Genomic DNA, 14,317 nt, shown 5'->3' on the forward strand with positions numbered 1-14,317 from the left:
GATTACAACCATAAAAGAAAATGTCTCCCAAAACAAAATACTACCTACCCTGAATTCCAGTTTCTGATGGCGAGTGTCTGCATGACTTTTCTACCGACTCTGCGGTGCACTGATCCTATCACAAATAAGTCAGACTTTATCAAATGCTTGCTGAATTATCTCTGGACCTAAAACTCACCTTTTGCCTACTTCATCCTAGAAAAGAGGAGATCTACATCTCCTACCATATAATGCCTCATAGGGTGCCATGCCGATGCTAGCCTGATAACTGTTATTATAAGCAAATTCAACTAGCTGCAAAAACTGAATCCAGCTACCTCCAAAGTCTAGCACACAAGCACGAAGCATATCTTCTATTACCTAGATGGTTCTTTCAATCTGACCATCGGTCTGAGGGTAAAAAGTCATGCTAAATGCTAGCTGAGTCCCTAGTGCCTCCTGCAAACTCCCCCAGAACCATGATGTAAAACGTGGATCATGATTTGAGACTATGGATACTAGCACTCCATGGGATCGAATAATCTCCTGTATGTAAATCTTAGCTAATCAGTTCATAGGGTAGCTGATCTTAATAGGCAAAAATGCGCTGTCTTCATTAATCTATCAACTATCACCTAGATAACATTCTGACTATGCAATGCTGGCGGCAGCCCAGTAACAAAATCCATGAATATATGGTCCCACTTCCACTCGGGAATGAAAAGTGGCTGCAACTGACCAGTTGGCCTCTAGTGCTCAGCTTTAACCTATTGGCACGTCAAACACTGACGTATAAATTTTCCTATCTCCCTTTTCATACAACTCCACCAGAAATAATCCCGTAGATCCCTATAGATTTTCATATTATCAAGATGAACTATGTATATAGACCTGTGTGCCTCCTCTAAAATCGTCCTCCTAATGCTATCATCTGCAGGCACACATAATCTGGTGCGAAATCTTAAAACCCCATCATCAGAAATACTAAACTCCTCCCCCTGACCATCTTGTACTCTGGCTATCACCTCCACTAACTCTGGATCATCTCTCTGAGTAGCTTTAATCTTCTCATATAACGTGGGCTATACAACCAAACTGGCCATAAGCGCCTGAGGATCATCCTCCACTAATTCCACACCAAGTCTCTCTAAGTCCATCTGAATCAGATACTGAACTATCGCTACTAACTGTGTTGTGTCTCCTAATTTACGGTTCAGAGCATTAGCCACCACATTTGCTTTACCTGGGTGGTAACTGATGGTGCAGTCGTAATCCTTAATGAGTTCCAACCACCTCCTCTGTCGCATGTTCAGCTCTTTCTGCGTAAAGATGTATTTTAAGCTTTTATGATCAGAAAACATCTCACACCTCTCACCATAAAGGTAATGCCTCCATATCTTCAGTGCATGTACAACCGCAGCCAATTCTAGATCGCGAGTAGGGTAGTTCTTCTCATATTCTTTCAACTGCCCGGACACATACGCCACCACCCTACCCTACTGCATCAGCACACAATTGAGCCCTTTCAAGGACGCGTCACTGTAGATAATATAACCATCGCCTCTCGATGGAATCGTCAGAACTGGTGCAGTGACGAGCCGTTCCTTTAATTCCTGGAAGCTCTGCTCGCATTCTTCATCCCACACAAATCTGGCATCTTTCTTAGTCAACCGTGTAAAAGGACCTGACAATGCTGAAAAATTCTCAACAAAACAATGGTAATAATTTGCCAATATTAAGAAGCTCCTAACTTCCTGCACATTTCTCGACCTAGACCAGTTTACCACCGCATCAATCTTGCTAGGATCCACCGCTATACCGTCTCTTGAGATCACATGGCCTAGAAATGTCACCTTCTCAAGCTAGAAGTCACACTTGCTAAACTTAGCATAAAGCTTCTCCTCCCTAAGAGTCTGCAACACTTGCCTCAAATGCACCTCGTGCTCCTCAAAACTCCTCGAGTACACTAGTATATCATCAATGAAAACTACTACAAATTGATCTAGATAATGGTGAAAAACTCTGTTCATCAAGTCCATGAATATAGCCAAGGCATTCGTCAAACCAAAAGGCATAACGAGAAATTCATAGTGCCCGTACCTAGTCCTGAAGGCTGTCTTCACGACGTCCTCCTCTTTTACTCTCACTTGATGATACTCAGATTTGAGGTTAATCTTGGAATATACCCGTGTACCCTAGAGCTGATCAAACAAATCGTCTATACAGGGTAGAGGGTATTTATTCTTAATAGTAATTTTGTTTATCTCCCTGTAATCAATGCACACCTCATGGACCCGTCTTTCTTCTTTACGAACAACACTGAAGCTCCCTATGGTGATACACTGGGTCGTATAAACCCTTTATTCAACAAATCTTGCAACTGCTCCTTTAATTCTCTCAATTCAGTTGCAACCATACGATACGGGACCCTAGAGATTGGAGTGCTGTCAATCTACCTCACGCACATGAGACAACCCTAGTAACTCTTCTGGAAAAACATTTAGAAATTCTCGTACTATTGGAGTGCTGTCAATCTTCAATTCATTTTCAAATACTTCTTTCACAAATGCTATAAACCCCTGACCTCCATCCAGGAGTAATCTGCCTACCTACATAGCGGATACTAGTTGTGTTGGAGCACGTACCAATGAACCAACGAATCTGAATTCCTGCTCTCTAGGAGGTCTAAAAATTACTTCTTTCTGGAAACAATCAATGCTAGCGTGATTGGCAGCCAACCGGTCCATGCCTAGTATTATATCGAACCTACACATCTCAAACACAATAAGATCTGCTGGTAGCACCTTCGCCTAAATTTCTATCGGATAACCTCTAAGTATCCTTTGACATTTGATCACTAATCCCAATGGCGTAGCTACCGACAGTACTATATCTAATGACTGGGTCTCATTCTCAGATAATATAACATAAGATGCAGAAATGAAAGAATGAGTAGCACCCGAGTCAAAAAGAACAATAACTGGATGTGATAAAACAGTAAATGTACCTGTCACCACATCTGTAACAGCCTCTGTATCACCTGGTGTCAGGGTACAAGCTCGCGCTGGGGCCATATTCCTCTACTGGCCACCCCTAGGTGCCTGATATCCTCCCCGAGCTACCTGATAAGGCCTAGGTGCTGGAACCTTATCCTGCTGACCTGAGCATTCACGCATCACGTGACCGGGTCTCTCACAACGATAACATACACCCTTGCCTACCCGACACTCTCCCAAATGATGTCTTCCGCACGTCTGACACACCGGGTAAGTCGGTGCACCCTGGTTCCCACGAGGTCCTGCCATCTACCTCTGGTCTCTCCTATCGCGACCTCCTCTCCATGGACCCCTACTGGAGCCAGCCTGGAAACCCCGAGGCGCAGGCCTCTTCCTCTGACTCTGAGCTGCTACACCCCTTTGAATACCACTCTCAATAATCGCAGCTCTGTCTACAACCTCTGTGAATGTCTGAGCCCTAAAACCAATCACCTACTCAAACAAATTCTACCTCAGTTCCTTTTCAAAATTTCTTGCCTTTTTCTCTTCATCAAGTGCTAGATGTGGAACAAAACGCGACAACTCAAAAAACCGAGCCGCGTACTGGGATACAGTCATCTGCCCCTGTACCAAATGCAGAAACTCTACTGCTTTCGCACTCTGAATTATAGTAGGGAAATATTGCTTGAAGAATAGATCCTTGAATCGGTCCCACGTCACTGGAATTGGAATTGGCCTCTGCTCCTCTATTAGACGCGCTGCTCTCTACCAGTGCTTCATCTCCCCTGTCAACTTAAATGTGGCAAATGCTATCTTCTGCTTGTACGTACATGGAAGCACTGTCAATGTCTCTTCAATATCCTGGACCCAATTCTCAGCTACAATCGGGTCATCGCCTCGGCAAAAAATGGGGGCTTCATATGCGTAAACTGCTCAATCGTACAGTCACGCTCCCCAGAGCTCCTAGCCATCTCAGCCATCACCTGTCGAGTGACATTACGCAGTACATCATTAGTATCTCCATCTATATTGGAAGGTCCTAGCCTGTCCTCCCCAGCATTCGTACCACTACTTCCTACGTCCATCTTGAAAATAATAGACACACTTAAGCACTTTATCTCCTATACGGACCTAGCCTGTACCTTCTCAAAATTAATTACCTTCCCTGACCTAAACCAATATCTAGTTCTGTCACCTAGACACTGTCACCTAGACACACGACCCGACAATAGTTTACTATGGTTTTCCTGAAATCATCATCACAGGAAAAACACAGAAACCACTACGGAAATCCTGTACCCAGACACAGAACAAACCCCAAGTCCTTTTCCTATACTTTGGTATTGCTTCTGCTGCACTCTATAGTCTACAGAACCTAGCAAACCTAGGCTCTGATACCAAACTGTAACGAGCTGCTTAATTACCATATATTTTTTTTTATACAATAATATTCTACATGCTCTGATACCATGCTGGGGGTAAATCCAATCATTAACCTAAGCAGTGAGAAGCATTAATCACATAGACATAACCATATGAAAATATATACACAATACAAAATCAATACCAGAGTACTACATGTTTTCCAAAATATACACATACCACTGTTCCCAAAACACTCTCAACTAGCTAGGGTATACAAAATCATTCCCAAAAATATACTCACTCTCTACTGACAGGGCACTACTGAAGCCGAAGCCCCTCTATCTGCGAGTCTGGTCTGCTCGCCTACCTGGATCACCTGAAAAATGATTCAACATTGGGATGAACCAACGCTCAGTAAGACAAAATATGCTATTACTAGTGTGTGGCAAATGAGCTACTATATCATGAAAATCTATTTTTAAATAAACATGTATAACTAAATATATAAATAAAGTATAAGTGATAAAATCCACCACGCCTGTCCCTATTGCTTAACATGACAGTATTGAAGATTATTATTCAAAATACTTCTAGTATAAGTAAGTATGTTCCCTATTTCAACAAATCTATACATACGTAATAATAACTGAAAATGTTCTTCGTGGATATCTGTGTGTCATGACTTACCTCCTTATGACAGGGTTGTGTGGCCCGTAGACGGGATTTACCCTAACTGGCCAGCCAAGAATAAATCACTATACTCCATCGGTCGATCTACCCACCTCAACCCATATCTAGATGGGGAGCCTGTCCTCGTCAAGGGCCTAGGTGATCGACCTACTACCACGTATTATTTAAATAGGTGGTTGCACTTATAAAGTATCATAATATCTCTAGCAACGATACCGTGCTCTGTAACTACATAGTCCAACAAGGTCTAATACTATATAATGTATTTCTATATACAACTATCTAATTTACCATGATTCTGGAATAATCGAAATAACCACGATACTACATAAACTGTACTGTAATTCATACGTCATAATATTGAGAATTGTATAATCATAACACAAAAATTGCATAATCATAATACTGATATTCGCATAATCATGGTACTGAAATATCGTAAAATCAGATTACCGAAATATCGTAAAACATATTTTCTTACTATATTCATATTCACAAGCCACACGATACCGTAATACATAATTTTCATCATTTAATAATTTGTATAGTATTTTAAAAATACCTAGCATAGTATATTTCCCTTCCCTGACTACTGGAAAGCCCCTATGGTATACTAGACTAATACCCGCAGGGCCTCCTACAAAATACCCTAAAAACAATATTTGTCAGAACATAATATCAATATTTCTCCGCCTACATCATTTCTTATGATTACCATAAGGCCAAAAATAGGTTAAAAGGCCTTACCCTGTATTTGAGATGAAATTCTACTTCGTTTCCCCAACGATCTGCTCTGGCAGACTTGTAGAGAACTTCACCAAGAGCATCGTGGTGGCTTCAAATAGTTGTAGAGAGAGAGAGAGAGAGAGAGAGAGAGAGAGAGAGAGAGGAGAGAGAGAGGCGTTGAAAGTGAATAAAAATCCGGTTTTTAGCTATTTATAGGTCTAGATTCGTCGACAAGACACGTCACCTCGTTGATGAGTCCTTCATTAAATTCGTCGATGAAACCCTATATTCATCGATGAAATTCAGAGCTGCCAAAAACCTCGCTCAGTAATTTCTTGTCGATGAAATCTTGCCTTCGTCGACAAATTTCCTTATGCACTCATTGACGAACTCTTGTATTCGTTGACGAGTCCTGACAATTTCCTTGAAATTATTATTATCCCCCAAAATGCAATGTCGTCGACAAAGTCTACGGCCTCCTTCTGTTTTTGTTTCTATTTCTCTCCCTTTTATTATTTAAATAGTATTATTCTTCGGGTCACTACACATGCATGCTGCCCCAAAGGCCAAAAATAAGCTCAAAATCATCATATGCAATGAAGAATCATTTAAAGTGGATGAAAAGATGGATGATGCAACAAAATTGTAGTTAGGTTACCATAACACACAAAATTAAAGTTTAGTGGTACCCAAATTTTATTTTTGAAACAATGGTGTCCAAGGCCCTTTGGACACCCAATTAATCTACTTAGACAAATGGGTCCGCCCCTTTACCCTTATCTACTTAAATACCAAAATATAATCTCAAATGGAAAGTCATCCCCCAAGACGCAAATCCTAACATTTTAACTAGGACAGCCTTGACTTTACCACTAGAGCCACCCTTGGCAATGTTTTGAAAAATGGATCAGATTGGTTGATTCGACCAATTGAACTAGGAGCTGAACCAATCCTTGATTCGATTTGAATAGAAATGTCATCAAGCAATTAACTTGGCTAAAACCAAGAAAAGAAGAAGTAAAGAATCAATCGACTTGGATGAACCATATTTGTTGTGTTTAGATAGAAAATAAAAACTCAAATTTCTTACTCTATAGATCACCATGATGTTTTCTTTGGCTATATAGAGAAATGTTTGCTCCAGAGACAAATAAATGTAATTTATCGAGTAAGTGAAAAGTTGCATATGGAGAGAGAGAGAGTCATGGTGGAGATGGTGAAAAATTGCTCTAACACTCTAATCATGTTTAGTGGTAGGGATGGTGATTGTGCAATGGAGGGGCGGAGGAGGAGTTGGAAGGTGAATACTGGATAACAGTAAAGACCTAGGCCAAAACCTTTTCAATTTATTCTTGTGCATCAATTTCTTCTTGGGCAGCTGATAACATTAAGAGCATAGGGATTTAAAATTGGGAAAGAGGGAATTACCAAATGTCATTATGTGAAATGTTAAAATAGGGCCAAAATATATACAATGTATAACTGGCACCCACATAATTATTTTGAAGAAGAGGTGACTCAAAACTGTGTATAACCATTATATTTTAATTTTTTTAAAACAATATAAAACTAATCAGATCGGCAATCTAACAGGTCAAAAAACCAAGAAAATCGGGAATCAAATAGAATCTTTGATTCGGTTTTAAAAACATTGCTCTTAGGGGGTGCATCAAGATTTTTAGTTTAAAGTTAAATGACACACGGATGTATTTTACTCCAACCTTCACTAAAAAGAAACCTAATTTTAATAAAAAAAAAATTCTCTAGTTTTGATGAACAATTTGAACAATATAATTTTAAAAAATTGTTGTGCTAAATCCTATTTTGTCAACTTTTATCCTATGTCTGGTAGAGATCTTGAATTTAGATTTGTGTGTATTTAAATTTGATGTAATACAAATTCTTATTGAGATTTGTCTAAGAAATCCCTTATTAACATCTTACTATCATCCAAGCAAACGCTCTTTGAATGGAACAACAACTTGGTGAATCATGAAGTATCATGACATGACTTTATAGTTCTTTTGTTTGGTAATTTGTGTTTAGTCAAACCTTTTTTGTCTATTGGATCATTTTCGATTGTTGTTGTACCCTCTTTAGATTGGTTGCACAATCTTTCTTCCTATAATTTGTACTTTATTTCTTCCTACTTATTCTCCCTTTAAAAGAATAACAAAAATAAAAATTAAATTATAACCCACAAAACAAAACAAAACATAGTTATAGGATCTCACATAAAATTTTTCATGCAATAAAATATTGACCGAAAGTTAACCCCATGTCTTAGTTTTCATTTGGTAGCTTAGAAAATGTGAGCAATAAAAGAATTACACATTTTTTTCTTTTGCATCATGGCTAACTTAATCTCTTTAGTTCAACCCCCCACAAGATCCCAAAGAAAGGGAATGTGCGTCCACAATGAAAACAAACAATCTAACATGAAAAGCAAGGAGGAATTAGAGAAAAGTTGACTAAAGGCTTATTTGTTTCATGTATCATTAATATTTTTTACGCAACATGAACCTATAATCAAATTACCACACAGAAACATAAGCATGTGAAAAGATGAGTTGTTGATCAAGAAGGAATGAGAGTTTTATACAATGATAGGGGGAAGATGAAGAGAGTTTTTAAAAGGGGTGCCGGGGAGGGGGGGGGGGGAGGCGTGAAGTGTTGGAAGATGAAGAAAATGGAGAGGCAAAGTTTTGGAAACAAAGAGCCGAGAAGTAGAATGATGTGGAATAACAAAAATTAAAAGGAGCATTTTGGACGTTATGTCAGATAGATATAATTGAAACTTAAAATTTAAATGAATGATACTCAAAGGTATATAGGCATTTAAAAAGTTGTCATTATGAGGAATATCAAGTTTTCCCCCTTTGTTCTTGGACTTAAAATTTAGATTAATGTCACTCAAAGGGTAATAAGGTGTTTAAAATGTTGTTACTTTGAGAACACCAAGGGTAATTTAGTTGTCAAAAAATATTTCTTATTTTTATTTTTTGTTTTTTAGCTTTTTCAAAGAATTATAAAAATTTTGACTTATTTTTAAATTTTTGAAAATTCGTATTGAAAAAGTAGAATATAAAGAGTTTTATTTAAACATGCCAAATAATTTTTCATTTTTATTTCTAGATTTCAAAATAATCACAAAAAAGATAACTTGTTTTTCAATTTTTCAAAAATTATATAACATAGTATTTGGAATAATGAATTTTAAGGTAATATAGATATTTATAAAATTGTCACGTTGAGGAATGCTAATGGCCTAGTTAGTTCTAAAGAATATTATTTATTTATTTTAATTGTTCAACAAATAATAAAAAAAGTTAGCTAATTTTTAATTTTTATAATATTTATATGAAGTAAATGAATAATAATAATAAACAACTTTGACACTATTTGCTTTTGAAAATAATTTATTTTTCAATTCAAAATTTTTAAATAATTATAAAAATATCACCTTATTTTTCAATTTTTCAAATTTATATAAAAAGATGGATAACATGTTTTCATTATTTTTTGATATTTCCAACTCTTACTTACATATGGGAATATGAGATTTGGCCTTGAACTTCAATTTGTGTGGATCACGAATAGAATATCTTTTAAATTCTCACAAATCTAAATTTAAACTCAAAAATTCAAGATTCCAAATATTACCTTACATAAAATTTAAAAATTTGAAAAATAAATTGTCTTCTTTGTGATTATTTTAAAATTTTAAAATAAGAATAAAAAATTATTTTGCACATTTGAATACTCTTTATTTTCTATATATTTAGTACAAATCTTGAAAAATTAAAAAATAAGTTAAAATTTTATAATTGTTTGAAAAATAAAAATTTAAAAATTAAAAACATTTTCAAAACTCAATGGTCTTTAAAATATTTCTTTAATCTTTTAGGAATATTTAATTATGAATAAAAAAAATATTCCTTGAAAGGCTGAAAGACAAATAGTAAATCAAATATAATAAAATTTAAAAAAAAACCAAGAAATTTTCTAAGTTAAAAATTATAGGCATTTTCCGTTCTCAGTAATTATAAAAATTGCTAATATAGCTGTGAGTGCCACGGGAGCATTTACACCTGGTGTCCTTTTTGTTCCTCCACAGTTCATCTCCGGAAAGCAGAAAGCCGAGGCAAGTAATCTTCATCGAAGAAGTATACCAGCTGTCTCCTCCGACCTAAACCACCTGTTTCCGAAGAACAATTCAGAATTACCATGACCCATTTCGCCATGGTAAGGCTTCCCCCTTCCTATCTCTGTAAAAGCCACGGCTTTTCTGCTCTATTGACTTTAGCTTCTTCATGTCTTCCGATTTATCCATAAGTTCGATCCTCCTTATCTGTATGCATCTGTTAATTTGTATCTTTTATCTGAATTTCGGCGACAACAAGAAGGAATATGTAGTACCCAGATTGGGATTTCTGCATATTGACAGCCGACTGGGCTGTTTACTGAACCTTAATTCCGAATTTGAACTTTTTAGTTGTCGAAATCTGTGAGAGTTAATTATTAAACCGTATGAAGGTGATTTCTCTATGTTCATTTCTTGCTAAAACTTAACTGCCATGTGGGTTTGGTGTCTGCCCTTTTTTCCCTCCCCAGCATGTTTAGCCATGCCATACTGCTATAGAAATAGAAAGAAAGTCAAGTGCGAAAATCTTGTGATATGCTTACTATCTTACCAATGTTCTCCTAACATGGTGTGAAAAGTTTTGGATGAACGGTTACTTAGAATTTTAAGAGTCAATTTGTTAGTTCTTAAGGAGTAAGGGTTGTTTGATAGTCTGATAAAACTATTTCCAATCCATTGTATTTAGTACTCGGCATAACACAACATCTTGCTGGTAGTATTATGAAGAGACATGATATATTTGTTAATATAAAATAGAAAATGAGGCCAATTTTGTAAATCTTCTGTGCAGATTCAAGGCTATAAATGCTACATATGACATGCGGAGTAGTTAAGAATTCTAGTGTGAGGAATGTAACAAATTTTTAGGGGGTATTCTACTCAATTGGTTTGCAGTAGAGTGCTTGTCCTTGTCTTACTGTGCTGTGCTGCTCATGACCTTTTTAGAAATGTCTTTTTAGCAGATTTGCAAGAAAGATTGGGGTGCATTGCTTCATTAGAGTTGTAATATTGTTTTCTTTCTTTGTTTTTCTTGTCTTTTGGAGCATTCTTTGTCCTCCTTCTGTATTGTTTTCCTTTTTTCTTGTGGGGCCATAGAGCCAGCTTTGGAGATAGTTTTATTTCCTTAAGGAAATACCTTAAGGAAATACCTAAGGTGGCCGTCTTACCATTTCAAATCTGCTTTTCTAATTCTCTGAGTTTACCATTTCTCCCTCTCTTCCTCTTCCAACTACCATTGTTCCTTCCTCCGCTCTTTTGTGGTGCTTCCACTCACTGGGCTTTTCCCTTTATTGTTTATATTATTCTAGCTAAAATGATGATTGTGAGATAATCAGCATTCATGGCAGAATAAATAGAACTAGAGATGATACATGTCTTAAGAAAAATGCTCATTCTTAAGAAGTTAGAAGGTGTGGAGAAGATGAGAGAAACTTGATTAAGTCGGCTTGGTCATTGGTGGTAAACACCAATCGTCCCAAATATGCAGGGAACTAAAATGGGAAGTTAGTAGTAGTAGTAGTAGTACTGTAATAAAAAAAAAAAAAGGGCAGCCCGGTGCACAAATGTGTGCACTGAAGATTGGATAGATCAAAATGTGTGAAAGAACTCCTGCCAGCAAAACTAGTTTGGATATAAGACCTGTAAGATTGAGCTGATCTCACTGTAAGTTGATGCGTGCTCATATGTTATTTTACCGAAGAAGCTACCACTCTGAATACTATTTAAATAAAAACAAATTGAGGCTTGAAGAAAATTGAATTGACCAAAATATGTAAAAGAATTCCTGCCGGCAAAACTACTCTGGATATATGACCTGTAGGATGGAGCTGGTCTCACTGTGTGTTGGTATGAGCTCATATGTTATTTTACAGAAAAGCGACCACTCTGAATACTAAAATAAAAAATAATTGAGCCATTTCAAGCCTATAAACAGGTCAATGGACTGCTTCAATGAAGAAGTTTATGACAACACTATAATAACCATTCTGAATGCTTTTCTGCTACTATCTGTTGTCAGCAGGATCATTCTTGCTATGTCATTGTAGCATCTTTGAAGCCTTTATCACTTCACGTGACTTTATTTAGCACTCTGAAACTCCAAGAAATAATATATTAAATTGGAACATGCAGAAGGAGAACCATTTTCCATCTGAGGGGAAAATAAATTAGCTGAAAAGTAATGCACTGGCTAAATGGACCTTAGGTCAGTCAAGCCATATGAAGATGCAGCATGGCATGTGGTTAGGAAATTACCTTCCACATTTGCTGATCAAGTTAGGAGTCACTGTGTCTCATCTATTTCTATGTAAATCAAATGAAAGGCCACTATTTAATAAGTAGATAGAAATAACTATTGAATATGATAATTAAGCAATATAACAATATAATATAATGGAAGCATTGGTAAGAGAACTCACGTTTGATACAGTTGAAATGATTGGAGAAATCATAATGTGCTATATTCAAGAACAAACACCACCTAAATGGAAATATTGTAATTTGTAGTTTTTGAATTATGGAGAAAGGAAAAGAAAGAAAGAACAGCCTATGATGGGTTCTTATTAGTAGGAAGTTACTTTTGTCATTAGCTTAGATCACTAACAATGACATTATGACATTTGGTGTAGAGGGTGTTTTAGTTGGAATTGGATAGTTGTAAAATTGTTTTAGTGAAGGCGAGATGTCCTCAAAGGGATTGGAGAGTAAATAATTAATATAGAAGCAATAATACCTCAAATCTTTGCCTTTGCTTGAACGTCAAAGAAATTCTCCATGTACACAAATAATACCTCAAATCTTTGCCTTTGCTTGAACATAAAAAAAGTCCCCCATATACACAAAAAAAAACATGTTTATTTTACATTAGAAAAACATAATCTATGTGTATCATGCGAATTTTCTGTACAGGTTACAATGCCTGTAGCTGCCTAAGAAAATTTATTCATTTTTTGTAAGAGATTATACTTTTGCTTTGGGGTCCTTCAAATCACGAGCAGAAAAATTATTTAGTTAAAAATTTTTCTATAGTTTTGAGGAGTGCGCCTAGTTTTCAATTAGGCCATTGTTGCAACCTTTGTAGAAGTTATGACTTTCAGATAGAAATTTGTTAAAAGAAAACTGCCAATTTTATCATTATTGTTATTTTTAAAATCTTTTTCAATGATACATCTTAAACTGCTAATTTTTTTTTTTATGTATCTAGTTACTTTTTATACCATTTTCAATGATATTTCTTACATTATTTTTTTCCTTGGTTCATGTTGAGACCAAGTTAGTGGATTAGGCTAACTTTTTTCTTTTCTTTCGGGTGGGCTGGTCGGGTGGGGAGAGATTCTTACCCTTGACAACCTGCAGAAAGGAGGCTGTCCCTTGTTAATAGGTGCTTCTCGTGGTTGAATAGAGCTGAATCTGCTGATCACATGCTCTTGCGCTGCTCCTGGACCAGGAACTTTTGGAACTTGGTCTCTTCTATGACTGGGCCGCACTGGTTTACCACCAGAACAGTGGACCTGGATAGTTACCTATTCTATAAAGCTAGGAGGAAAGCTTTTCCCCTTGTTTCCCTAGCCATTTTTAAGTTTTTGTGGAGGAAAAGAAATAAAAGAGCTTTTGAAGGATTGGCGATGCCATTACACGTTAGTAAAGACCAGTGGATTGATCCTGTAACAAGCTGGGACACTGGGCTGTTTGTTGTGTTTAACACTATTTTAATTCTTGATTTTTTGGGCGCCCTGCAGTGTGGATGATTTCCTTTTGTTGTATGTACTTGGATGGTATGCCCTTGATGACCTTTAATGAATTTTTCTCTATTGTAAAAAAAAAATCACGTGTATTAAGGTACATCACAAGAATATTTTGAATTTTTCTTTATTTACTTAATGAATGAATTGGTTTCAAACCTAACCTTTGCCATTTAGCTTTTGTACACAAGCTCATTAGTGCAACTTAGCTGAAGTAGCACAAAATTATGTCTAATATCATCCATTTCTCCGCATCCCCAACCCCCCCCCCCCCCTCTCAAGAAAAACCCAAAAAAAAAAGAGGGGCTCAGAGTGGTTTGTTGCCCTATTTATTTTTATATTGATATTAATGTGTTTAATGCAGGTTGAGGAGTTGGCTTTTCTTGTTAAAGACAATCTACCATGCAAGCATCTTATTCTTTCAATGGAAGAAGATTTTGTTAATTTTCTTCAGGATGATACCAGGTAGCATTATACTAAAGATTGGTAGATGATTTTGAAGTTATATTTTTTGGTTGAGAAACTGTAGTGCCTAATATGTTGAAAATAATGGAATTGCTAGGTCATTGAGCAAGCGAGATGAACATTAGTTTCGTAACATTTGAAAAAAATTTTGAAAAAATGAAAAGGTTGCCTGAATAGTGCAAGGTGTCACGAGCCGAATATTTCACACCTTT

The 14,317-nt window shown here is 36.5% G+C and overlaps 1 protein-coding gene across 2 annotated transcripts in view; it reads left to right on the top strand.

Moving 5' to 3' along the window:
- Positions 1 to 9,816: 9,816 nt before the first annotated feature.
- The window catches only part of LOC131154221 (uncharacterized), a 58,927-nt gene continuing 54,426 nt past the window's right edge, over positions 9,817 to 14,317 (top strand). The window contains exons 1-2 of one of the 2 annotated variants that reach the window (XM_058106852.1): positions 9,817 to 10,001; positions 14,005 to 14,105. In XM_058106852.1, coding sequence (XP_057962835.1) covers positions 9,984 to 10,001; positions 14,005 to 14,105 — 119 coding nt within the window. In that variant the 5' untranslated portion in view covers positions 9,817 to 9,983. Of the gene's footprint in view, positions 10,002 to 13,230; positions 13,674 to 14,004; positions 14,106 to 14,317 lie in introns of those variants that run through there. The other variant, XM_058106853.1, reaches the window with a different exon arrangement.

The sequence above is a fragment of the Malania oleifera genome, chromosome 4 (genome assembly GCF_029873635.1).
Source record: "Malania oleifera isolate guangnan ecotype guangnan chromosome 4, ASM2987363v1, whole genome shotgun sequence".
NCBI classification, from domain to species: Eukaryota; Viridiplantae; Streptophyta; class Magnoliopsida; order Santalales; family Ximeniaceae; genus Malania; species Malania oleifera.